Source organism: Eleginops maclovinus, chromosome 6 (genome assembly GCF_036324505.1).
Source record: "Eleginops maclovinus isolate JMC-PN-2008 ecotype Puerto Natales chromosome 6, JC_Emac_rtc_rv5, whole genome shotgun sequence".
Taxonomy (NCBI): domain Eukaryota; kingdom Metazoa; phylum Chordata; class Actinopteri; order Perciformes; family Eleginopidae; genus Eleginops; species Eleginops maclovinus.
In genome coordinates this window covers 19,393,985-19,421,395 of record NC_086354.1, presented here as the reverse complement: position 1 = coordinate 19,421,395, position 27,411 = coordinate 19,393,985, and the positions used below count along the sequence as shown (strand labels likewise).

The 27,411-nt window shown below is 43.0% G+C and overlaps 2 protein-coding genes across 7 annotated transcripts in view; both read left to right on the top strand.

The window, feature by feature from the left end:
- Positions 1–23,211, top strand: part of LOC134865608 (receptor-type tyrosine-protein phosphatase F) — a 115,453-nt gene extending 92,242 nt beyond the window's left edge. For 2 of the 6 annotated variants that reach the window (XM_063885249.1, XM_063885246.1), the window contains 12 exons: positions 1,753–1,850; positions 5,749–5,872; positions 6,097–6,272; positions 10,806–10,925; positions 11,689–11,843; positions 12,570–12,855; positions 14,003–14,181; positions 17,070–17,196; positions 18,388–18,513; positions 19,734–19,888; positions 20,595–20,730; positions 21,278–23,211. In XM_063885249.1, coding sequence (XP_063741319.1) covers positions 1,753–1,850; positions 5,749–5,872; positions 6,097–6,272; positions 10,806–10,925; positions 11,689–11,843; positions 12,570–12,855; positions 14,003–14,181; positions 17,070–17,196; positions 18,388–18,513; positions 19,734–19,888; positions 20,595–20,730; positions 21,278–21,346 — 1,751 coding nt within the window. In that variant the 3' untranslated portion in view covers positions 21,347–23,211. Of the gene's footprint in view, positions 1–1,752; positions 1,851–5,748; positions 5,885–6,096; positions 6,273–10,805; positions 10,926–11,688; positions 11,844–12,569; positions 12,856–14,002; positions 14,182–17,069; positions 17,197–18,387; positions 18,514–19,733; positions 19,889–20,594; positions 20,731–21,277 lie in introns of all 6 variants that reach the window. The other 4 variants (XM_063885248.1, XM_063885244.1, XM_063885247.1 and 1 more) reach the window with 3 other exon arrangements.
- Positions 23,212–25,286: 2,075 nt separating this feature from the next.
- LOC134866488 (la-related protein 6-like) lies at positions 25,287–26,896 on the top strand. The gene is made up of 3 exons (XM_063886694.1): positions 25,287–25,523; positions 25,602–25,788; positions 25,883–26,896. The coding sequence occupies exons 1-3, from the start codon at positions 25,342–25,344 to the stop codon at positions 26,867–26,869; spliced, it is 1,356 nt and encodes a 451-aa protein (XP_063742764.1). The 5' UTR covers positions 25,287–25,341; the 3' UTR covers positions 26,870–26,896.
- Positions 26,897–27,411: the final 515 nt, after the last annotated feature.

The following is a 27,411-nucleotide window of genomic DNA, read 5'->3' as shown; positions in this document are numbered from 1 at the left end:
TGTGTTCAGTAATTAGTTCCCATTAAGCTGTCACAGAGGCGTGTTTTAAATTCAGGCTTCTGATAAACAACACTGCTTGAATTATCCTGAGAGCCAACACCACCCGCTGCGTACTCCAACCAGCTTGAAAGGTTGTTTGCAGATACTGTTTGTCCCTGGTCAGATCCTGAGTCTTCCTCATTGATTCAGTGTTCTTCTTCCTCCCTCCTTCACTCTCCTCTCTCCACAGGTCCCAGCTCTCATCGCTGCCCCAACACTCCAAGTTAGTCTGCTCTCTCACCTACTGTGTATTTCCCACACATGCAGTCCTCCTCCCTGTTCACTCTCTCCTGATCCCATTCCCCCGTCGCACCCTGACAGACATCACAAGCCCGCAAGCTTGTAGCCTCTGGCGCTCCAAGGATGCAGCGATGTCCTCTCTTTAGCTGTGAACCCCCCACAACACCTTTTTGATGCAGAAGCAGAGGACTAGATGCTTTCATGGATAGTTGAGCGGACAGTTACTCGTGCTGTGCATTAGCCTTTTTTATCTATGGCTTCACTCTCCATTTAACCAACAACACGGCTGTAAAAGACCTGGGTGAACACGCGCAAACACATACACACTGATGTGCTCATAGGTCCCTCGGTGCAATAGTATTAAATTAGTGTAATTGGTCAGGTTTCATCTTGTGCAGTGGCCATAGTTACCAGCCATTAGCCATTAGCATTACAGCATAAATGAGCTTACAGCAGTTGCTCATCTAAAAGCATGACCCATAACCTCACAGATGCGCTCAGCCAAAGGCACGACTATTTGGCTTCAAGGCTGTAAGCTAGGTTAATGATGTTCCATGTATACAGTACGTTTAGAGCCTCTCCATGCGTCACATACAGTAACTTTTAACTCACCAGGGAAGTTCCCAGCAGTCAGTTTAAGCACAGAGCCTTGCCAAGTTCAGAGGCACAGAGAGAATTTGTGTCGGTAGATTAGCAATAAATCGTCCAATAACTCCACGATGAGAAATCTAGAGAATGACAGGGGGGAGGGTTGAAATTAATCCAGCCCAAGCGCTCCAGGCTGGGCCATAAGATAGTCTATTGTAGGGAAAGAGATTTTCAAAGAAATGAGTTTTGGCTTGTGACCAGCAAGTTTCTTTTCTTCTGTGGGAAGTGACAGTGTGACTGATTTGTAGAGACTTGTGGGTTCTTGCTCTGATCCCACCTCTGCCACCAATTGAGTGTTGTGGAGTCAGAGCGATGTCTGCCTCCTGCTTCCCTCCAGGAGCATGCTCACCCAGTCACTCATGTGCATCGCTGTGCCCGCCCCACCTCTGTCCTCCTCACTTAGCATGACGACATCAACAAATGTCACCAAATGTCACAAGCTTGTTTCAACTTTTGAGCTCTCTCTCTCTCTCTCTCTCTCTCTCTCTCTCTCTCTCTCTCTCTCTCTCTCACCTCTCTCTCACCTCTCTCTCTCTGCCTCCTCTCTCTCTCTCTCTCGCTCTCTCTCTCTCTCTCTCTCTCTCTCTCTCTCTCTCTCTCTCTCTCTCTCTTCTCCCCCTATCTCTTTCTCTCTTCATGCATTGTTGAACAAAGTGCACTCTCTTCACCGTTACACAGCCACCTCATGGTCCCACCGGCAGACCTCACTCACCCCGTGGTCCAACCAGTGTTTGTGTCGATGTGCGTGTTTGATGTTGGCTCAGCTTGGTCTCACTCTTTTCTTTGTCTTTTCCTCTCTTCCTCTTCCTCCTCTTCCTTTCCCAGGAATGAGGGAGCACCCGCCCATTCCTGTCATTGACCTGGCCGACCACATAGAGCGACTTAAGGCAAATGACGGCCTCCGCTTTTCCCAGGAGTATGAGGTAAGAGTGTACGCTCTATCAGAGTGCCCCTCTCTTTAAAGCATATCAATGAGTTTCATTGTTATTGTGAGAGGAATGTTTGTGATTAGTCCTCTTTGATCCCATATGCATGTATTCTAATGGAATATGGAAGACTTCTTTCAGAGACATTTCTAAGTAATCTTTTTCAACCCTATTACCAATCCAGGAAACCCACACTTACATTGAATGCTGCAAGATGCTTTCTCACAAAACTAGCAGGTGGCGAGTTGCTTAAGCAATCTGTGAGCGCCTTGATGTTTCCCCGTAGAATGTTATTTTGCAGGCAGTCTCCCCATTGCAACTCGGTGAGGGATAATCTCTAGTCAGTGTTCTTACTTGGAAAAAAAGGGAGTGAATTTACATTTAAAGTGGCACATAGTGGGTTTGGGGACGAAGCAAGGCCAGATGAAGAGAAAAGGCATCCTAGAATACAGAAAAACAAGAGCCGCCTTTTATTTATTTGTCCTGAACATTCGATCCGTTTTGTCTAATCAGCTCTATTTCTCACATTGATGGGTCTCGTTGGAATGATTGAAGATCTTTTTTTTCTTACCTTCACCTAAAAACTGTGAACAGTACGTCTCCGTCTGTTTTTCTGATGCCAGCATGTGTTGCTACAGCATGAAATGTGCTCTGCAATTTCAAACTCCTCAAGAGGCATTTATTTCGTTGACCTCATGACCTTTCCTCCAGCATCACCACAAGCCAAACTTGTATTATTGCTCTGTTGAAACTGTAAAATTAACATTTATTCCATAAACTTACATTACTATTTTGTTATAAACCCACTGCCATGCCACAATGAGGAGAAATCATTTACACCCGAATATGGTGGTTAAAATAACATCCAATCTTATTGAGTGTTTTGTCGTACATCAATAAGGTGAGTCCTTGAATTAATTCAGATTACATGCTTGAGTTTTCTTAATTGTGGTACAAAAACTAATGTATTCTAATACAACAGCCGTGCAAAACCTATCTTCAAGAAGGTTAGGGTGCCAAGTTTTTGTTGGAAGTGCTCGGGTGGCATTCATTTTGTCTCATTTTGTGGTGATTGTGTTATACTGAGAGGTGTTTCTAATCATTTTTTTCATCCTGCCTTTCGTCAGGGAGGGTACACTAAAACAAAAGTATAATGTTGAATAGAGTCTGTGAAAAGGAGGTATATAATGTGTAGAGAAATACTTGTATGACAATATACAGTTTATATAATATGATGTAGATCAGTAACACATCTTTAAGAGATTCACCAGGAAATTAACTGGGGAGATGATTAGTCCCTGGTAAAAGTCTGCCCTCAGTTAAGTGCTGTCTTGTGTTGCTCAGTGCCATCCAGCACATCTCTCTCCCGGCCTGTTGAGTCAGTGTAAACGAATCAGGCCCGGGAAGTGGCTTGTATGACTGCAGGCAACCGGCCCGGCCCCATTCCCTCTCCGCACAAGTCATTCCAAGCCAGGGAAGACCCCCCTCCATGTCCCGGCAGATGGCACACTATCTCTGTGCCAGCCGAGGCGGAGCTCGCAGCGCTTTGTCACGTTCGCCGGCTGCTCCCGTTGAGCCTTACCCAAAGGAACAGAATTTATAGAGGCTTCACCACTTCCTCTCCCCGATGTTTTAGGCGGCCTGACACTTCCTTAGCCACCAACGCCAGTCCACATAACACTGAGCAATGTGCACAGCGGGTAATGAGCAAAATTTGACAATCAGGCATGCTGCAACTCCCCCCCGACTGTCTCTTTAACGCAGGAAGCAACCTCACGCTGCAGTCGTCATAGCATCATTATGTCCATTTGAAAGCGTTTCCAATGTGTCAGCGAGAATACCTTGGGCGTTTGCTTCTCACCTCTCTTCTAGCATCCCTACCCAACTTGTTTGCTAGTTGTCATCAGTGTAGTGTGCCTGCTGCCACTGAGCTCTCAAATGGCTATGACATGTTTTGACTGCAAATTAAATCTTTCTCTTCATACTGGCGGGCACGGACAGAGAAAATTGGCAATGCTGAGCTCATCAGCAGCAATAGGCATATACCCGCGTGACTCTTAGTGCTGAGCAATTTGGAGCTGTAGTGGAAGATTTCTGGCATATGAGCTCTCCACATTTTTCATATTTTCTTCAGAGACAAATAGCATGTACAAGACTTTCTCTAGAAATTAACTTTGAATATAAAAAACCTTGTATATAACGTGTATGCCGATGCTCGGTGTCATTTTAGGTTAAAAGTTACAAGGTAGTGAGAGCTAGAAAGTAACTGTCATGTGATTTACAAATCAATGTATAGTATCTTGATTGTTTTGGTTCCCCAAACCACACATTTATCAAGCCAAGCTCATAGGACACCTGTGTTGAAAATGCTCCATTGCTCATCACTTTCTGACCTTCGGATCTTAATCTCCACACGCTCCAGGCCTCCCCTTGTGCCCTCTATTTTATCATAATCCATTAATAATTATTATTAATATTATGATCGAGCTGTCCCGTTTTGACACAAGATAACCTCTAATAATTAAATTAGTGCTACAGCTCTGTTAAGTAAGTGAATAATTTTCGAAGGTGTCATTCTGACTCATGCTGGATTTGCGAGGCGAAAGGTCTGGGGAATTAGTGGACATGGTTCCGGTGTGAGCCGAGGGGGATCGATTCGGAATAACAAGAGACTCTGTGACATTATCGAGCCAAGGGATGGGAGGCCGTCACATATCTGCCCCGATCAATATGTATGCAGTCTACTGTCGTCTCAGCCCGGGAGACAAATGACGCAAGAAGCAAGGGGTTAGAAACAGACAGAGGATAAAATGAGGAGGCTGAAACCAAAATACAAGATAGGAAAGGGCAACAGAAATAGAAGATGAGGAAAGAAGAAAAGACAGGGATGGGAAGATTAATGGTTACCACAGGAAGTCAAGCATGTGACTTCTCAGAATTAGGTAATGCAATAGGACTGTCCTAGAGGGAGAGGGTGAGTGTTTGTGGTCGCCTGCAAGCTTAGCCGAAAACCTTTACTTATTTCCCAGCTGAAATCTACATTTTCATCATGCTGGCATTAGGAATTGCAGGAGTATGTTTAAACAATCCGTGGAAGGTGGCTCTTTTTTGTTGTTGATTTAAATCACAAATGAGTTTTTGCCTGATTAGCATTCAGGGCACCTAATGTCATGCAAATAATGAACCTGTTGTAGTTGCAGCGATGCGGCAACATGACACTTTAGCCTCTTTCACACAGCTTGTTCAAGGTGGTGCCGTTATTCTGCCTCGCTGTTCTGTATAGAAAGTACAGAGATGAATTTTTGTGGGGATGGATACTTGCTCAGCCTCCAAACCAGCAGTGGAGATAGTCACAGAGCCGAATTAACGTCTGTGAAAAAGGGAAACCCAGCAGGGCAGAACTAAACTCGCAAACACACACTACTCGCAACGCTTTTTTGTTACACGTCACTCCTCTTTTGCTTTCTTTTAATGCTTTCTAAAGTCACACACCAGTGTAGAATGAAACTGGCGTAGTCTAGTTCAGCATAAAAACATTAAAGCGGGTCTTTTTTCTGGAATAAAAAAGGGGCTTTTGTTAACTGATAGCTTTACTCTGCACAATCTCTTGTAGCACTCCACTGTGGCTTTTCAGGAAACATGATGTTGGTGTATATTTCCTTTAAAGGCTTTGTTGACCACAGCATACTGCTGTTGAATGGGTGACAGTGGACAGTAGAAAAATGTTACCGTATTCCCCTTATCCTCTTCCTGCCTTGTTCCATTTTATCCATGTACCACTCAAGAGCCTCTTTTTGTGCTTGTTTTCTCTCTCTCTCGCGCTCTCGCTCTCTCTCTCTCTCTCTCTCTCTCTCTCCATCTTTCTGTCTCTTCTCTCTCCTGCCCTCTCTCACAGTCCATTGATCCGGGGCAGCAGTTTACCTGGGAGAACTCCAACATGGAAGTCAACAAGCCAAAGAATCGCTATGCAAACGTCATCGCCTATGACCACTCCAGAGTCGTACTCACCTCTGTTGATGGTAAGGGCTCAGGTAACTTCTCCACCCCTCACATATACATACTTCACACATACCAGGAACATTTGTACACCTACAGCTGCTTTAGAAATCCCCAGTTTAACCACTTGAACACATATACTGTTTTTGCTTTACTAGAGTGTTGCAACTTTACCAGATCAAAGAAACCATACTGTGTAATAATAATAATATAACCGTTGGATGCTTCCTTCTTGTCTTCGCTACAGCAGTTCCAGGCAGTGACTACATCAACGCTAACTACATCGACGGCTACAGGAAGCAGAATGCCTACATCGCCACTCAGGGGCCGCTGCCAGAGACCCTGAGCGACTTCTGGAGGATGGTGTGGGAACAACGGTCCAACACCATCGTCATGATGACCCGACTGGAGGAGAAGTCCCGGGTAAGGAGAGACGGTGCAATTTAGTGTACTATAAAACACTGACAATCAGTGACTACATTTCATACCAGATCAATCTTAATGGTGTATTCATTTACTGACATGTGTATAGTAAAATATTTAATTACATATATTGGGTAATTTATTAACAATAAACAACACATGAAGACGATCACTAGAACTGTTTAATTGTAAATATAGTCATAAAACAATGACTTCCTCATATTAAATGAGTGAATTACAAGGCAATAAAGAAATACTTGATCATGTTGTAGATATCATAGCATTAAAATACAAGGTATGATTGACGTCACACCCTTTACAACCGCGGGTGGCCTCTATGAATCGGACGAAATGCGATACTAGAGGAGAACAGATGACTATCGTGTACAACTCAAGGCTATTGAAGTCCGCCGTATCTGACATATCAGCTGAAATGTGGGCATTAATGGATCCCCCTGACATGTAGATGTATATACTTTTATGTAGTTCAACACCAGGGTAGTAACATTACACCCGAAAAAGCCTGGAGGCATATAGACACCCGGCCCTACTTTAAAGTAGGATTTGTCAGCCTGATCAAAGTCACAAGCACTTCAAAGGATATTTGGGTTGTCTGTGGACAACGCCTTGTGTTACTGCTCCTCTCATGAGTCTTCTACAATCTCTAAAAACCTTCCTGAATTGAGTCTAAATCTGTTTGTGAAGAAAAATTGCAGAACAGCTTTCTTACTATTTTCCATTTTCCCTCCTGCTGTTTGTTTTTCCACTTATGGCTAAGTAGCCATGGCAACTTTGCATATGATGACAACACGGGCATCCCCTCAACTGATAATAAAGTTACATATACATTTTCACAATCATTCAAATTGTTTTTCAGTTGTCATTTAGAAACTTCTCAGAGAGTTCGATCTCTGAGAAGTTGACTGCTCCATATTTATTTTTTGCAAAACCACCACGGCGAAGTTTCGTAGACATTGTGTATCTCGTTTGTGTTTGCATTTTCTGAGTTTGACTTTCCAAAGCCTCGGCACTAAAATGAAAACTCTGAAGTTGCAGTTAAGAGGATTGTCTCCCAACAATACCGCATGCTTCTTAAAATAAATTCAAGCTAATAAAAGCAAAAATAGAGCATGTGGGTAAATTCAGATTCAAAATTTGGATGGGTTTATTTAATTACCTCCGCAAAATCATGCTCATGAATTCCTTGGAGGAAATAAATCAGTGTGTGGTGCTTTATTAGGGTGTGCACTCGCTGCCCTAATGAAACAGAGTCCCCAGACTGAGAACTGGAAGTAACAGGGTTTGTAAATGAGAGAGTTCATTTCCAAAATCCTAGACATCGATTTTGTTTGTTTTTTGGAGGTTGGGTGGAATCATTACCTGAAGCTCAGTTCATTATTCAGCGTCTATAGTGAGTGTGTATAAAGCAATCGTTTTGACAAGTAAAGCTTTAAATGATTTAGCATCCTTCAAATCGTACCATCATCTTTTTTAATCTTGAGCCATCGATACAATCAATCATTTAGGTAAATTTAGGGCACACTTTCTTTTTGGAACAGAGCTCATTTATTCATACCTTAGAGAAAATCTGCGCAACAGATATTCTTCAAAACATTTTCTACCAGTCAATCCTAGGGAGGATATACGTACACATCCTCACAAATTTCCATGTATTAAGTGTGTTTGAGTGGCAATTTCCAAGCTCTATGATGGATGAACATGCTCTCAGGCTTTGATCTCAGACTCACAGGCGCACATACATGCACAGGGGGAAAAAATCCTCACACCACGACACAAGGAATCTAAAAAAAAATGAAATAGCCTCTCAACCTGTGCCCACCCCCTACACACATTTGAGAAGCAATTGACTCACCAACACTTTGGAGACAGATGTAAAGAACCAAGCAAAAAAAAAAAAAATGTCTCCCTTTTCATGTCAGGGTATCTTGAAATGTTCATCATCAAATGGTTTGGAACTGGAACATCCATACCAGTAGGATGTTTAATTACTCTCTTTACCGCTAAAAAGAGCGTGTGGGTTTTTTATCTGCTGACATTTATACTATTTGGAGAAATTTCCATATATATTAACTGTGTTTACTGCTCGAAATACATTTTATTTGTGTTCAATTACTCTTTGAACACTGGTTTGTATAAATCAGAATTACATCCTCCGCTTTACAGAACAGCACATTGTTATTTAAATTACAATTAGGCGTCAAACTGTGAATTCAATTGATTAAATTGTTTCTGCATTAGTCCAACAAAAATGGTTTAATAACTGTCTTGAAAAAATCCTATCAGACTGCATTAGGCAAACAGTGTTTGTGAGTTGCTAATGAATAGTGATTTAATATGACGACACATAACAAACCGCTGACAACACTCCTGATTAAACACATGCCACATTTTCAGGGGTTTGTATTTATTTCTTTTATATCCTTACACACAAAAATACACTGCCTCTATTTGTGTGTTTCCGCCACACACAGAGACACACACATATGGTGAGTGAGTTACCCTTCCGCCACCCAGACACACGGATGACTTATGCCAAACAGAGCTGAAGCTTGACAAATATGATGATGAACTCCAACAGCAGGCAAAACTTAGCTTGGTCTAGCGCTATCATTACCAGTTAGTAAAATCCTAAAAGGTCAGGACTTAAAATGAGACCAGAGGTATTACTGTGTGTGTGTGTGTGTGTGTGTGTGTGTGTGTGTGTGTGTGTGTGTGTGTGTGTGTGTGTGTGTGTGTGTGTGTGTGTGTGTGTGTGTGTGTGTGTGTGTGTGTGTGTGTGTGTGTGTGTGTGTGTGTGTGTGTGTGTGTGTGTGTGTGTGTGTGTGTGTGTGGATAGATGAGAGGTTTGTGTCCTCTGCAAAAAAGGCCATGAGACGACATGTGAGAAGCAAGGTTCAAAGCCAAAGCAGATGATAGTGAAACCTGCGGTGTGTATGTGTGTTTGCGAGGGAGAATATGCCACCCAACCTCAGACAGCACAGAGATATTCATTACAGTGGTGACTGCTAATCCATATGTTTGTACTGCAAGCGGTTCCCCATCACTCAATTGAGTTTCTCCTGCAAGGTCTGGCTCTGCCTCTGAATGGGAGCTGTCACCAGGGGAGGTGAAATGTGAGGGGGTGAATTTTAGCGCATTTTGTTTGTCGATTTGTACCAGCTCGCACTGACAGCCAAGGTGCTTCCAAATGTCAGCTCGCTACTGCGGTATCAATATGATTAGCTTACCCGCACCACATCTCTTCCGCTAATGTTATTCAAATCAATAGCAGACAGTCCTTGTCCCTGCCTGCTATCATGACAGCCTTTGCTCAGTTTCTATATGTACAGAGAGAGTGGAGCAGTCTTGCAGAAATGCTGTTAGCTGACAAACTTTACCCACACACTTCTCAAATGTTAGCTTTTTTTAGGCAGGGCTATTATTCAGAGTGCCTTTGACTGATTGAAATGGGTTTAGCTTCTCATTAATGACACAGAGTAGGTGGAGGGAATTGTTAAGGGCTGTTTTTCCAAACAAGATTTTGGTCATGTAAGCATCCGCAGAGAATCGACTAAGCCTAGGAGCAAAAAAACCAGACCAATCAGCGAGCTACGCTGAGTGTTTAGGTAATGATGTTACTCATCGCCCCTAGATACTTGCAGACCTTGTGAACAACAATGAAATGAGTTGTTGGAGTGATCAAACATAGCATGATTGTGCTACTGTATGGCCTATTTTTGACTTCGAAGTAGCTTGGGACATATTTGCCGAAAAGCTTAAGAATAGGCGCCTTATTATTCCTGTTATAAATCCAGAGGAAAACTCCAGTGAAAGCCAGTAGTGGGTTACTTTCAACACTCTGGTGAGGGAGGGGTCATGTAAATGTTTGAGTGAAGGAGAGGTCAACAATTTGTAGAGTCCTTCTTTTGTTCCAGTCTAAAGCCAATTGATCCTTGGCAAAGAGAGGTAACAAATGGAAATTTGTGTAAGAGGTCACTGTCATTTTTATAGATACACAGAGCGAGTGAAGCAAAGCCACTCAGTGCCCCTGTTTGATGGAACTTTAGCCTCATTCACAGTGAAGTGAGTCCTGTCACATATGGAGCCAGGTGGCCGGACCTGCTGTCCCTCCACGACAGCCGAGGAAACGGCTTTCAGATACATCTCCCTCCACAATGCTTTGCCCAATCATCGCAAATACGCCAAAAGCATACATGACAAAGAGCTGGGAACCACCCGGCAATTAGCTAATTGAAAATGATCACAGGCCGGTGAAAGACAAAGTGGGCTTTTCAATACCCTTTTGACACACATGGCTGCACATGCACATTCTCAATTGCTCATTTTTTAGCAGATACAGGAGCTGACTCTGAGTCTTCAGTTTTTAATTAGACAGTGGACAAAGCCTTTGATCTGACCTCTCTGATGTTCCCTCCTTGTTAATCAGTGTAATCCTACAAGCCTCTCCTGGCTCGTGCTGGATGTTAGCGGCAGCTCGTGCCTGACAGTGTGCCCTCTCTCTTGCTCTGCCAGGTGAAGTGTGACCAGTACTGGCCGTCGCGAGGAACAGAGACCTATGGAATGATCCAGGTCACCATGCTGGACACTGTGGAGCTGGCTACTTACAGCGTCCGCACTTTCGCCCTCTACAAGGTACAGAATCTGCTTTTTCATTTGCACCTAACCATAAGGACAGACATGCTTATTAAGGATGTGCTTCCAGCAGGTAATTGCAGTACATCATTACTGGGGTCACATTTTAAAATGTAATTTCTTATTTTTCTGAAGACAGATAAAAGCTATTACCACTGGAATAATTTTTTCACTGCTGTAATTGGTTTTTAACATCCCAGATTGCTCTCTTGTTCTCTAAAAGACCATAAACTATTTCAGTTTTTCACTTTGATTCATATACTTTAGTGCCATGATGATGTGACTGATGTGTCCTTTATTTCTCCTCTCGCCGTTCTTTTTCCATTACTTTTTTAATTTCAAACATTATTATAATTCCTAATTAAATGCAAGTCTCCAACTGGAGCAGCTTCTATCAGGAATGGTGACGATGCCAAGAAACCCTTTTCCTAGAGACTGCTGAGTTCAGTTCCAAGATGATACACTTGATCTGCACCTACACTCGCAGGATGATCACAGCCATGAAGCACAGCACATTATGTGCTGCTTTCAAAGCAATGAGTAACTCCAGACATTTGCTTAAAATGGCTTCCTTTCTGATCAAATCCCTCATGCTTTTCATTTCTCAACTGCAGAATTTTGACTACCTCTTAACACAACAGTGTGACCTTAACTTGTTTAAAACATGTTTTCACCCCAGCATGACCAGTTTCTTTATTTATCTTTTATCTTAAGAGCACAAATACACATTTCTTTTTTACTAACTCCTCTGATTCTCCTGCAGAACGGCTCCAGTGAGAAGAGAGAGCTGAGACAGTTCCAGTTCATGGCCTGGCCCGACCACGGGGTGCCCGAGTACCCCACCCCCATCCTGGCCTTCCTACGGCGGGTAAAGGCCTGCAATCCTCCAGATGCAGGACCCATGGTGGTCCACTGCAGGTGGGTGTTGAGTGCAAACAGCAAATTAACTGCTAATTATCACCTTCACACGTATATATATTGCGCATGGCTTGTTTTTCTTCATGGATGAAAAGGATTAAAGACAGGGTTGTGTCCTCAAAAGATCTGTGCCTACACAGTGTAAAGGGCACCACATGCAGCTGTTGAAATCCTGTTTCTGGGTTCAACACTTTTTTCCTTCCCCATGAATGTGGCTCAATATTTTTGTTTCGTCTATGTTCCAGCCTGTCCTAAAGCCATTACATGCACACACTTTGTGCACAATCTGCAGCAACGATTTAATTATAGTCCAGCTCTCATGCGAGAGGGTGTAAATCAACTAATCTTGATAGCAAAATTACCAGTTTTCAGCTGTCAAGCAGAGAGAACATAATGGGTCTCAAAATACATATCTTACATAACATATTCTTAATGCATCTTGACTCGACTGTTTTGATCTCCATATTTTTTTTGACTACATTCAGATGAGCACATATATAACCTCATTAAAAGTTGCATTTCAAACCATGGGTATGAACAGCAAATGAGACTGAAGTTCAGAGAAATGTAGTTCTTAAAATAATAATTTACAATTGTTATAGGTTGACCTCACACTGATTTTTCATCTCTATAGATGTTTCCCTATGTGTTTGAGCTATCCGTGGATTGCTGACGTGTCTGTGAAACATAAAGTTATTTACCCTCCTCTCTCTGTCTCTGCATCAGTGCGGGCGTGGGCAGGACCGGCTGCTTCATCGTGATCGATGCCATGCTGGAGCGCATGAAGCATGAGAAGTCTGTAGACATCTACGGCCATGTGACGTGCATGCGTGCCCAGAGGAACTACATGGTCCAGACCGAGGACCAGTACATCTTTATCCACGAGGCTCTGCTGGAGGCCGCCACCTGCGGAAACACTGAGGTCCCCGCACGCAACCTGTACGCCCACATCCAGAAACTCACCCAGCCTCCTCCCGGCGAGACGGTCACTGCCATGGAGTTGGAGTTCAAGGTGACTGATTAGAAACACCTCAGACTATTAGGGTTTAGATTCAGGCTTTATGTCATTACTTTTACTTTCTATCAAATAATAATGTTAACCAGTGCTGTAAGTGACTCCTGCAGGTTGTAATGAAGCAATTAACTTAGCAAAATCCATTTCAGAACAGCTTTCGTTAATTAATGGTGCTCTGGATAGGTTTCAGGATGACATTGCAACACTGTACAGGAAGTAAAATTAATATTTGAAATATTCTCAATCTATTGTGATCTGGAAGCACTAGAGTGTGCTCACACTTACATTGTCATAGTAATGGCCTCAGACTGCAGTAGCTCTGACCTTCTGTCCGGGGTGTCGCTGTTGTGCCGGTATTTAAGCATGTTTCAAGTAATTAATTTACCAAATAATGCTAATGCCGGGAATTGTGTCTCAGTGACATTGGTGCTGAAGCATCTCAGCAGCTACAGTAGCATCATTAAATACCAACACACATGTTTCAGGGGCCAATGGGCCAGAACAAACACACATAAACACACAAACGCATCAATACGCCTACATGTGGAGAATTACTAAATGACTGACACTGTCACATACACACAGCTGGTGTTCAAGGTGACTTGCAGTCACACGCACACGCACACCTTCTGTCAATAGCCATCGACTGTGATGTTATTACACACTTTCCTCCCAGCGCCGCTCTGCCATTAGCCCTCTTATGAGCATGATCCATTCTGTTTGAAGTGATAATAGCATCTACATTCCTGCCAACAACGGAGAATGAAAGAGTGAGAGAATGATTGCGGCGTATGTGGGGGCCACAGCCTCAATGCCCACACAGTGTGGCCACAACAAAATCCAACCACGACTGTCCATACACAGTCCTGTGCTGTCCATCTGCGCTCTGTGTGCTGCCAGCACTGAGCTTGTCACGCCCACAATCCTCCAGGCTCAGGGGCTCTCTGAGACGAGTCCTCAACACTTCGTTATACCTACAAGCAGCATTTCTTATTCAGCATGAGGGGAATCCTCAGGTCTGAATAGAGACTTGACAGGGCACCGTTTCAGACTTCCTTGTTTGTTTACTGCAGGTCACAGGTCACTCACTGTTTTCCCTCCATCTGTCTCCCTCTGTGATTTATTCCCACCATTCATTAAACAGAGATTGGCCAACTCCAAAGCCCACACATCACGCTTCATCAGCGCCAACTTGCCCTGCAACAAGTTCAAGAACCGCCTGGTCAACATCATGCCTTTTGAGTCCACCCGCGTCTGCCTGCAGCCCATCCGCGGCGTTGAGGGCTCCGACTACATCAATGCCAGCTGCATCGACGGCTACAGGTCAGGAAACGCCTTCTTTTTCAAGCTTTAATGCCAATGAGCGTTAAAGTTCTGACTTTGAGCTTTTACAAGTCCAGGCTGCCTTGTTGTTTATTTATCTCATAACCACATCCCAAAAAGAGACTGAACCAACAATGCATACACACATTTCTCAATACTTCAAACTTTACTACCCAAACTAAACTACATTTGGCTCTCATTTAAGGACAAGCGAGCAGGACAGTGGTCCTAAGCATGTATACAAAGGCACCACAGTAAAATAGTTACTTGAAACCAGATATTTAGGCTTCCTGTAACTTTTTCCAATTACCTAATTCGATAATACACATAAAGGTAAACTTAAAGTAAATCTGAGTCTGAACCTTAACCTCACACTCATTGTCTTATTTCAAATCCAATGCCGTACAAAACCAGCACAACAGAAATTGCATCACTGTCTTAATGCCTGGGGACTGCACTGAATGTGTCTGCAGTTGTTTTCTAGGCATCAGAGATTGTTACAGGTGTGGAAAACACAGTGAGGTTTAACAGTGGACAGGATGAAAATGTATGGTAGGGGATCGAAGATGAGTCCGCAGTGGGCAGTATTCAGTTGCAAGAATTACTCTGTCAATGTGGCTCTCGTCCGCTGAGCCACTAACGCTTTCACATTGAAGCTACTGCATGTCCTTGTGTACTCTGTGAGTCCAAATTGCTTCCTAGAGGGGGGAAGATGAAAAGGCAGAGAGAAAGACAGAGACTGAAAGAGGCTGACTCTTTAGTAGTTGAAGTTTACTGCGAGGGGATGGATTTAGCAAGCCTGAAATGCCATTCAGTCAATATGGGGTTATGCTTAGTACCAGGCCATGACAGAGACAACGCCTCCCCCCGACTCCCCCCTCTTCCTCCGGTCCTGCTGTTAATGAGACGGTGCTCCGCAAAGGCAGACCCTCCATTGTTGCTGTGTAAATAGCATAATTGCAGCAAGAGAGTAGTGTAATGAAGTGTGTTTTCGAAACCCCTCCCTTCTGTTTTTCCTCCTCCATGTTCTCTCATTCTTCTCTTTTTTTATTTGTACCCTTTTTTCTATCTCTATCTCACACTGTTCCCCTCCTTAATCCATCTCCCTCGCACCCCTTTTAGCACTCTTCCTCCTCCCACCCTTTTCTCTCACTCGTCATCTTAATTTTCCGTCCAAACGCCGTGGCAGACGCTGACATATCCGGGTGGGGACCTGTTGTGTGCACCGACGGCACTGTGTGATTAAGCCACTTTAAAAAAGCTTGGGCATAAATAAAAACTAAACATGGGCCTCCAGTGTCCTTCCCCCCGGCGTCTTCAAGAAAAGCCAATAATATGCTAAGCTAATGAGAGGCGAACCATTGATTCCAGCCATGAGCCCTGGATATGCTCCGATGCAGGCTGGAGTTTTAGCATTGTAATGAGGTTGAAATGAAACGCTATGTCCTCCAGCACTGCAGTCATGTGGGGTGATGCAGAGAGTGCTTTGTGCTGTTTGGCAGCGCGCTCATCAGGACACTGTGTGCAGAGAAGTCACTATTGTGTGATACGGTTAGAATTGTTTTTGTTTTGGCTAGGGGCTGTATGATGGGGAGGTTAGAGGGGTCTACCCTTACAATTTGAAATTAAGCATTCATCCCCTGGATGGTTTTGCTTCCCTTCCCTTCTTCCTCCTCTCCTCCTCTCCTCCTCAGCAGTCAGTTTCTGCACTCAGACGACCAGCTTGGTGAAAGCTGTGCTCCCTCCTTTCATCTCCTCACATTTTCCTCTCTACATCTTCCCCTTCTTCTTTGTACATCTGCTCTCTTTACTTTGCATTTCTCCTTGCCCCGTTTTCATCTTTTTAATTTGATTCCCCACTCTATTGCCTTCCCCTCCTCGTACGCCGTCTCCTCTCCTCTCAACCAATCTGTTGTTTCTTTATTTGTGCGAGCGAGGCCGAGAGCATATTCTAATCTCCCGGTTCCACATTAGCGTCCTGCCTGCAGCGGCTTCATTAGTTGTTCAGCCGTAGCTCAGCGTGTGACTCAGTGTGTGCATGCGTGCAGAAGCGTGTCTGAATGAACATGCAAAACTACTGCATGCGTATCTATGCGTACACCTGAACTAGAACTTACATGTGCTGCAAACATGTGAGGGTGTGCGTGCAGGATCATTTGTTCCCTTGCACTCTGTGAATCGGAGCGATGCTGCCACCTGCTGTCTGCCAGAGGAACTGCTCAGCTGAAGCAAAGTCACGTAGGACACCAGCACTGCTCTGTGGATGAGCTCATCTCTAGTTTTGAGAGCAAATCAAGCGCACTCTCTCTTTCTGTGGTGCGTACAGAGCGGAATGAGGGAGATGTGGAGGATCTATACGGGCTTAAATAGATCAATGACGGTGCTATATGCCGAAGATTATTCCTCTGTTCATGTAGAATATTGTCATGTTGGCATTCAGGTGGGCAATATTTTAACAGAGGACAATGGGCCATGAACACAATGCAAACATTTGGCTGCTGACTTTTTTCTGAGGAGAATGAGGGGGTTTGAAACCTTTCCTATAATAAATGGCACTGTATGTAACCACTCAAGAGTCCATTAAATGGTCGGTATTGCTTTCATGGAACAAAAGTGGAGTAACAGATAAATCTCTTCCCCATCCTTTGAATTTAATTTTAGAATAATTAGTGTTTGAAGGTATTTAAACACTTTATTAGACTCTTAGTTTTGTTGCATGTCTGCAATTAATGTTTGGGGAGCTTTAACAACTGAACTCCTTAATCATCAAATCTCATATTGGCTCTCTGATGTACTTTATAAGACCGGTTGTAAAAGAACCATAAATGTCTTAATTATTACGAGTTGTGTTCAATCTCTGCCTCCTCTGTTTGCTATTATGTCCACAGACAGCAGAAAGCCTACCTGGCCACACAGGGCCCCCTGGCAGAGACCACCGAGGACTTCTGGAGGATGCTGTGGGAGCACAACTCCACCATCGTCGTCATGCTCACCAAGCTACGAGAGATGGGACGGGTAAAGCTCAAATACAGACTGTACATAAATGCATGCAGCACCTGTAAGGCCAGTGGAGCATTTCAGGGAATGATAATAATGTTTATACGCTCGGTCAGTTCAGCTAAGCTACTGTGCCACACTGCTCAAATATTAATTCATTCCAACCCTGAAAAGCAACTTGGTTGAGAGTTAACTTCATTATCACCACGAGTGGAATACATCTGGGTTCAAGCTAGCATGCTGCCGTGTCGGATTTGTCAATAGCTGGTTGCATTTCAAGCATACTGAAAATTCCCCAGTTGCAGGACTGCAGCAAACATGGTGAAAAATGGAATCAGAATTTGATTTTAGGCAGAAATTTCTTGAATATACACTTCGTATTTTCTGGGTTACATACCCACTACTCAAGAATGAGTACAGTTTTAAAAAAGCAAACCAAGACCTTGAAGAAAATTGCATCATGAAACAAAGGAGTGAATTTTAAATATAGTAGTTAAGCATTGTAGGGAATAAATCAAATGTTTGCTCTCTTGATGACAAAAACAATGTCACATCTGTTTGTTGAATCTAAAGCTACAGCCATGAGACAGTTAGCTTAGCTTAGGTTTGCTTGGATAGACTGGAAATTAGAGAAACAGATAGCCTGGCTCTGTCAAAAGTGTCCTCTGTTGCACGTCATTTAATCAGGTCAAATTATTTTTAACCTTTAGCATGAGCCACACTAGCTATTCCCCCCTTGTTTCCAGTCTTTATGGTAAGCTAAGCTACCGAGCAGTTAGCCCCAAATCGTCTTGGTTTGTGATGAGGGAACTGATATTTGAGTTTGATTAAATCCATCATTTCTTTGACTGAGTTGTTTTTTATGATTACGGAGTGATTCGGAAACCACTAAACAGCATTTCAACACTTTTATCACCCTCTCATCCATTATCACAGTTTAGGAACAAAAGCTCTCATGCACATCATCACTGTGGTTAAGAGCACAAACAAGTGAATCAGACTATATTTCAGAACCACAGATTAATCTCTTCTCTTTTTTTTGTAAGAGGAGAACTTATCATGATTCAAAATGACTAATAACCTACAGAACGCTGCTCTAAAAATATCCTTCACAAAGCATTCATTTTGTAAAACTATTTTTTCCTGTGCGTTGGAAAGAGATTCTTCATACGTAAGTGCTTAATATTTTGCCTCCCTTTTCGTTTGTAGGAGAAATGCCATCAGTACTGGCCAGCAGAGCGTTCAGCCAGGTACCAGTACTTCGTGGTGGATCCCATGGCTGAGTACAACATGCCCCAGTACATCCTCAGAGAGTTCAAAGTCACAGATGCCAGGGTATGTTGTGTCAAAATCTGTGGGTTTGCCCCTGTGTGTATTTTAGGCTTAGTGTTTCCGAGGAGGAGTGATTGGCATTTTTACACAATTACAACCCTCCAACCCAAATTTATCTTAATTTTAGATCAGTACAAATGCTCTCAGTTACGTGTTCACTGTTAAAAATTATAGCGACTGTGATTTCAAGGTACAGATGATCAGAATGCATCCCGTGTTATTTCTTCTGACATGCTAACATCAAGTGAATGCACCATCAAACATGTTTGCCCCGATTTAGTAACAATATGCCTGCTCTATGGTGTGTGTGTGTGTGTGTGTGTGTGTGTGTGTGTGTGTGTGTGTGTGTGTGTGTGTGTGTGTGTGTGTGTGTGTGTGTGTGTGTGTGTGTGTGTGTGTGTGTGTGTGTGTGTGTGTGTGTGTGTGTGCGTGGTTGTGTGTGTGTGTGTGTGTGTGTGTTTCGAGATCACTGTGAAAATACATGAAAAGCATAGCCTTCAATCCCCGAGGGCCAGTACTGCAACTCCCTGTGATGCAGTGGTTTCAATGGGCTATAAATATACTTTACTGTCATCAGAGGGCCCTCAGCACTCTAATCCCACATCCACTCCTTCTTCCACACACACACACACACACACACATATATTTATATATACAGCTCCGGAAAAAATTAAGAGACCACTCCACATTTTTCTTAAATATGTATCTCTACATGTATGGCAGCCATTCCAGTGTCTGTTGAATTCCAACAGAGAGAAAAATTGTCAGTAGTTAATAGAATACAATAAAATAAAAATGCTGGAGTGGTCTCTTAATTTTTTCAGCGGCTTCACAGTTTGTGCATTAAAAGAGAAAATGATTCATAGATACATTCCTAAAACATTAATTTCACACATGCGGACATCCCATGCAGTGAAATGTGGGACTCCATGTTGCAGTTAAGTGTGTGTCAGTTCGAGTTCTCGAGTTTCCTCTTGTGCCAGGTCGTCAGCTTTATTCATATTCTTGTAGATGTAAATTAGATGATTAGAAGGCTGCAGTGAAAAGCTGCAGGGTTGTGGTAGTCATGGACATCGACTAAGGAGCTGCTTTTGTGTCTGAGCGAAGGCTGGAGAGAGAGAGATGTGTGAAGCACAAACTGAACTGAGGGTTGTTTGCTCAAAGAGATTAATAAAAGCATCAAAGAAAGCTCCTGACTTACTCTGTGCTTTGCTGCCCCTCAGGACGGACAGTCCAGAACAATCCGCCAATTCCAGTTCACTGACTGGCCCGAGCAAGGAGTGCCAAAAACTGGAGAAGGCTTCATCGATTTCATTGGACAAGTGCACAAAACCAAGGAACAGTTTGGACAGGATGGACCAATCACTGTACACTGCAGGTGAGGAGGGAACGTGGATCATATCAGTCATATTATTTATCATACATCTGTAGACATTAAGGATTGCTACTACTTCAGAGATGTGTGCATGGTAATTCTTTGAGTTCTCTGTAGAGTTAGATGTGACTGGTGTTTAATATGCACAAAGAAAGGGAAGTTGTGAACCAAAAATCAGATTTGCAGTCATTGTCTGCACCTGGATCCTTAAACACTTTTAAGGTCATATTTAGTTTATTAGGTACACCTGGCTGAAAGTAATGCAGCCGAATGCCTTAGTTCGGTCATAAATCCTGCATTTAAAAAGGTTATAATGTTGATTTTTTTCGTTAGAAATCTTTTACATAAACCCTTAACCCGTGCGCATTACATAATGGCTGCCCACTGCTCCTTCTGAAGCAATGGAGACGAAACTCAGAGAGACACGGGAGAGCTAGAACTTGGATGGCACTCACTGAAGGTTTATTATGAAGTTAACGGCCAGAGAATTGACAAGACATCTGCTGCAGCCAAGAGTTGAAGTTGAAAGGAGATTAGTTTGTAGTATTCTTGAACTTGTAATTGCTGTTTGCCCTTTATACATATAGTACAGCATAATGGCAAAAGTAACAGAAATAGGTATTATTATTCATGCTCACACTTCAGATAGACTCTCCTCTCAGTACTTAGCAGACAGGAGATGTTATAAAGACTCTTTTGTGTTCCTTAGTGCCGGTGTGGGCAGGACCGGAGTCTTCATCACGCTCAGCATCGTGCTGGAGAGGATGAGGTACGAAGGAGTGGTCGACCTCTTCCAGACCGTGAAGACGCTTCGCACCCAGCGGCCTGCCATGGTGCAGACCGAGGTAAGAACAGAGATCATATTTAATATCACGCAGTGACAGGGTGGTATTCCAAAGTCAACATTGAATATGTTTATGGTGTAAGCCTGATCTTATCTAGTAGGTGTCCTTTCCTGACTTACAAATGTTTCTTTAGCAGAGGTGATTCAGAGATCCTCAGAGAACTCATCCACTGCTATCACAGAACGCCCTTGTCGGTTCTTCCTAAAATGAAGAGTTGATAAATAATTTCTTCAATAAACAAGCAAAGCATGATAACAAAGACACTCATGATGAAAATGTATTCTTCACCAACCTTTTCGGGCCTCAAGAGGCTTTCTCAGCACCCTATTTTCTAGACAAATGAGAAAAAACCTCTCCCAAATTATCCAAAAATATAAGATACCTCAGAAAGAGCAACAGAAGATCTCTATCCAGCCCAGACATTCACTCACTAGAGGTTGTGTGTATGCAGCAGAATAGTGAAATGACAGGTTTAATATGGGATGTTCCAGACATGCATGCAGACTTTTTTAACAAGGCTTCTTCTTCTTCTTCCTCCCCTCTGCAGGACCAGTACCAGTTGTGCTACAGGGCAGCGTTGGAGTACCTGGGCAGCTTTGACCACTATGCAACATAACCACTCCCAGCGAGCAGCCTCCCTGGTCAAACCTCTCAGGAGTGTGCCAAGTGTCCCATCTCAGCCACCATACACCCACTTGACCCCCCTAATCCCGACCCCTCGCCGCTACCGGAGGGGAGGAGAAAGGGAAGCGCTTGCATACCCGGCGACGGGTTTATCCAATCACAGAGATCCATGCCGACTTAACCAACCACATGAGATTTTTGCTTTAAAAATAATAACAGAAACATTACGCTGACTATGACAAACATGACAACTCGTGTACAGAAGCGACAGCGCAGACCGGCCGCTCGCCGCTCTGCTCTGTCGAAGCCAAACCTCCCTGATTGTCAAAGGCTACTGGTAGCACTAAGAGAGCTCTCGCTCTCTGTTCTTTTATGGTAATTTTACTGTCAATATTATGATTCAGTATGTCAAATGTTATTGTTTAGTATATTTGTTGTTTTTAATAATCATTTTAACACCAGACATTATTTCTGTCTTAAACTGCCCAGCCTGGGGTATGCATTATTATCATAATCGGTACTTTTTTTGGTTTTTACTTTTATTTTAGGGTATTTTAGCACAAGGGACATGTATTTTTAACACGTTCCTAGATACTAATACAGGAGGACCACTGTTCTTTTCTCTGAGCTGCTGTCAGATTTCTTTTGTCACAAGACTGTTTTATCCATTATATGTGTCATATCTGTTTCATTTGGTCTCACTCAGTTCAACAACTCAAAAAAAATTGCCTTGTCACTTGCCATTTTGGATAAAAAAAGTCAACTTTGAGAAAACAGATTTAAGAGCACACACTCGCTAAAGTTTGGCCTGTAAACATGGTAGCTACTTACAAAGCAAGATGTTAATTAGCTAACGAGACACTAAATCAGAGGTGTACAGGAATGGAAAGCACATCGTTTCTACGTGTTTTTTTGTTTGTTTCATCAGAAGCCTATGGCATTGAGGCCTTCATGCTCCACAGCGGAGAACTTACCTGAGGAAAACAGACTTTTGTACCCAAAGGGTAGTTGACCGAAAAATAAACTCCCTGATCTCTGAATAAAGTTGCTCTTCAAGTCCCTCCCGTCTCCTCGCTGCCCACTAGCCTGGTCAGTTGTCTGGAGTCGAGCCGCTAAAAGGAGCGAGAGTGGCTCACATGGAGGAGAGCATCCACGCTGTACAGAATCAACCATTCCTAACCGGAGGGGAAAGAGACTCGGCCCTTTGGACTGAAACCTGATATTATTTTATACAGAAATAAAACTATAAATATATATATAATTATGATTGATTATATATATATGTACAATTACACATAGATATATACACAGCTTCAAAGGTATATTGTTAAAAAGGATTAACTCTGCTGATCTATCAACCCTAGAGACACTGCAGAGAGCCTGCTGTCCTAGCGTGTGTATTAATGGAAACACCGTTGTATCTACTGTACTACCATAGTAACTTTGACAGCTGGTTGTCCGTCTGAATGAGCAAAAACAGCACAACCCCCCACCCCCACCCATCAAAATGGACCACTCCTCACCCAATCGCACCACTCAAGCACACATCTCCTCCCACACGAGCCGCAGGAGGGGAGCGTCTGATCGCGAAGAGGCCTAATCGTGGTGGTTGCGGTGGTGGTGGCTGCGGTGGTGGTGGCGGCGGTGGGAGGGAGGGGGGACTTGAAAATGCTGGCGCAAAAACTAAAATGTTCATTTTTACCTTGTGAATGCTTAGTGCTGTAGGGGTTCGATCTGTTGTACACACAGTCTGTTTTCTATTTGTTGATAAAGAACTGGAATTTAAAAAGAAACTGTTGATGAAAATGAAAAAACATTGATGTTAATAAAGTTAAATAATTGGGTTTTTGTACAAATCTTGGCTTGTGACGCCTCGTTTCTTGACCCTGTTAACAAAATGTGAAAACCTTAAAGGGGCTCTATTGTGCTCAATTTAAGGTTTCTATTTGTATGTTGTGCCTCTACTGTGACATGTCTCCATGCTTCAATGTTCAAACAGCTCTTTATTTTTCTCATACTGCCTGTGCTGCAGCACCTTTTTTCACCCTCCGTCTGAAACCAGAGCCCAGTCTGCTCTGATTGGATGGCTTGCTGGCTCTGTTGTGCTGCGTCAACCGCTTAGAGATGTCCCACCCCTTAACCTATCACATACAATGTGTTTGATGTTTTGTGTGATGTCACTATGTCGTGAAGGTAAAGAAAGGAGTCCAAGGGAGGCGTTTCAGGCAGGGAGGGAGTGTGTGAGAGATAAACTCCCTCTTGAGGGAACACTGGGATGTTAGCCTTTGCAGCCCATTTACATGCACAAAAACCTATATAACACACTACAGGAAAGGATAAACCCCAAAAAGCATAATAGGGCCCCTTTAACTGATAAATCCTTCATTGTTAAAGTTTCCCTTCTCCCCGTAGGGACACCCGGAAATCCGCCCAAAAATGTTCCCGATGTTTGCCCACTGTTTCTTCTGTTAAGGCATTTCTTGTTCTTTAATGCAACACTACAGTATGTGCAGATACCTGTGTGTGTTTGTATTTGTATTTGTTTGTAAGGGGTGTATCTAGGAGTTGTCTTTTATTTCTGAAAGGCCCCCGGCAACCAGCAGTCACAGAGAATGAGGTCATCATCACTTATCGTAATTTAAGCTTTAATGTGTTTTGTATTTGTGCGGCTCAAATTGGTTTGAAAGAGGCGGGTCTCTGTTGGAGAATGATGATGTCACATGTGTCTGTGGTCCAATCAGAATACAACAGCAAGAGAATGAGAATGTATTGATTTCAGGTTATTTGCTTTTTATGTTGCCATGGAGACCCCTGCACCGTCCTGATATATGATGATACTGAGACTGTACAAAATCATTATTTACGAAAAAAGTCAACCGTATGTCTAAATTCCTACTGAGAAATGTATCCACTATATACACAGTGTCCTCAAAACTTGAGAAAAAGGAAGGAGAAGCAACATGCACTTCTAATAAATCCCACAATGCAATGCATCTAATTTTGTAGATGCAATAATTAGTCAAGCAGCATATGAGTGATTCAACGAACTGAGGGGGATAAAAGGTGTCTTATATCAGTTGATTGCTCACTGTTGAGTTTCACTCTGTATTTTCATTTGATATATTTTATAATTTAGTGAGTAAGTGAAGAGGGTGTTTAAGGACCCTTTAGAGATGCAACTGTCAATCAAATCTGCTCGCAAACAGTCCTGAAGATGCAGATTTGTTAAGTTTGGAGTTATTTGTCCTTATCATATCATGTTTAAAGAACATTTTCACACAGTTTAATGTATAAGAACCAAGCTACATTATTCTTTCTACATGTGTGTATTATATTTCCATGTGTGTGTGCCCCATGCTCAGTTTACTTACTCAACCGCAGCCTACAGTCTGGTAAATCAGTGCCACTGCTGATCAGGAAATAAAAGGCAGGATTACTGTATCTTTCTTAAAGCCCACAGACAGCTTTGGGTCGTATATTTATCCTATGTGTGATGATGGCAACATATGGAGGAGATGTTAATTAAAACATGGCAGCAAAGGTAACAGATGGATTTGTTGTTGCAGCAACATGCTGAAGAGGATAAAGGATTTCAAGACAAAAGCAAACAAACAGGATATAAAGCTGAATTTAAGGGTTGATAAGTGTTGTTGGTTTGTTCTTTACCGCTGCTTTAGGCTGTGTCTCTCAGAAACCAGCAATTATATCATTTTTATTTATATTGTATTGTGCTCTTAGCTCTGCAGTGTTGCAGAAATGCATGCCTTTAATCACGTTGTTGCTCTTTTGTGTTTTGATATTAACACTGATACAAGGCTGTGCAGAGGGGGCTTAAACTTAGTTATACTATTCTTATGTTTATGTTAGCTAATAGTATGTTGACAGTTTTTCAGCATTTATTGAACTTCTGTCTCAGTGCATGTTATTATGATTAGTAGAGGTGATGTATAGTGGAATGTGGAATTGAGCTTTTAGCATTTTACAAAAATGTTGTTTTGGATCCCAAACGACCAACTGACAACTGTGTCCAGGTGCATTTTTTCATTACTCAGGAGCATTAACTTTTCTAGGTGCTTTTCCCTAATACCGTCTTTACTTCACTCAGAAACAGCACAGCTCAGCGACCTGTTGTCACTGTCCTTTGGAGATACAATGAGTAATCCGATTGGGTAAGCAAATTAGAAAACATATGGTTGACTAATCTACATTATAGTATATCATGATGCTGATTCTTGTTTTTTTTGTAGAGATGATGCACAATCTGACCAGGATGAAGAATACCGTGAAGGTGAGTTGCTCTGCTTAAAGATTACGGCCCAGTTGGAGGATTTGTTCACCGACAGCCACCTGGCCGAGGACGGCTTCCTGCTGAAACATGTGCAGAAGAACAAGCTGGGCTTCGTCAGTCTCAAGCTCCTCACTTGTCAGAAAAAGGTAAAATCATTTGAGTTAATTGCAAGGTTTTATGTGCAGTGTTTACAGACCAGTAAAAAGCAAACAAGGCTGAGGTTGCTGTTGTTTGTTGCAGATAAAGGTCTTAACCACAAACTGGTTCATGACTCTGGCAGCAGCAGTGTACTCCGAGCTTCTTGAGGTGAACGATGAATGCACCAAAGTGAGGCGGATTGAGCCGCTCCCCAAAAAGCTGCTGTGTTCCCCCACCAGCAAGTTGCTCCTTGCCTGGAACACTTCTGTGGAGAATTCAACCGGAGACAATGGATCAACCCGAGGCTTGGAGCACGCTTTCCTCTCAAAGAGCATCCTTCAGAAGTTCAGCGCCCATGGCAGGATTACTTCATCCTGGATCCTGCATGCTGGCGAAGAGCTTCCCAAGGAGCTGCAGTGCTACGCCAAGCGCCACAACCAGCTCGGACAAAAATTGTGTGTAGTGGTGAAGTTTAATCTTTTGGAGGAAGTTCGTAAGACTTACAGCGCCATGAAAGCAGAGGAGGAGAAGTCAGACGGTGACGGTATACATGTGGTGCCTTTGGGATTCCAGTCGATGCACCACATCAACAGGGGTGAACCATCAGAGGAAAACAACAAGGTCCAACCTGAGGACACACCTTCCCAGGAAAATCCTCATAAAACCCCAGAGGATTCAGTCATAGAGGACCTCTCGCAAGTTTCAGTTTCTGACAAGACTCCAGGAACATCTCAGCCCCAGAAGTTTGTGGAAAACTCTGTGCAAATAACCTTTGAGCAGATCTCCACCCACTGGAACAGCAAGTCCCTCTCCAGTTTGAATCAGAGGTACAGAAAGAGGAACTGGTGCTCTGGAGACTGTGATACAGAGAACTCTCAGAGCCCCTGGGTGCTGAGGCGCAAATATGCAGCAAGTGTATTAAACCCCAAGGTGGCTCTGCACAAGAACGCACCCCGACTGATGCAAATGGTGATGCGTCAGCCTCTCGGCCCCGACGGCACAAAGGGCTTTCAGAGCAGAAGGAAGCCACTGCAGCAGGGAGAGCTCAAATCCTCCCTTGGAAGCAGAAAGACCACCAGTGCCGATTAACAGTTGCAGAAAAGTTCAGCATCAACACGCTACTACATTTTATATGTTGATGAAAGAAATAAATATTTTTTGTATTAAACTGAAAAGGCTATTTAGTTTTTGGATTCTCTCCTGGTGAGGGATTGTTTATTCTATGCTGCATGTAGTTGTAATCCACTGACAGATGAGGGCAGCATTAAGCTGTGTTCACAGCTGTGTTATTTTAAACACTCACTTAGTCCTTGTCATGCTGGAGCTGCGTAGGAATAAATGCACTGCAAGGACTGTAACTACACTACAACACATATTAGCTGGAGGTACAAATTGTTGCACAAACTGAGGTGTTTAAGTGCTGAAGAAAAACTGAGAGTCCACACAGACCAGTTTTTTTCTTTAATCACCTATGGCGTCTGCACTGCAGGGGCCTCCGCTCATCTGGTCACATCTGCAAATTGCAATGTATATTTGTTCTTGGGTCAGGCTGGATTTACCTTGTTACCACTTTCTCCAAGAAAGAGGTGTTTCTTTCATGATGAAAAAAGCTTTCATTGTCCCATTGCATC

Excerpts from the sequence above, each read along its gene's own strand:
- LOC134866488 (XM_063886694.1), top strand. The coding sequence starts at position 25,342 with ATGTTGTTTTGGATCCCAAACGACCAACTGACAACTGTGTCCAGGTGC. Across the intron at positions 25,524-25,601 it reads ACAATGAGTAATCCGATTGG|AGATGATGCACAATCTGACC; the intron begins GTAAGCAAATTA and ends TTTTTTTTGTAG. Across the intron at positions 25,789-25,882 it reads TCCTCACTTGTCAGAAAAAG|ATAAAGGTCTTAACCACAAA; the intron begins GTAAAATCATTT and ends TGTTTGTTGCAG.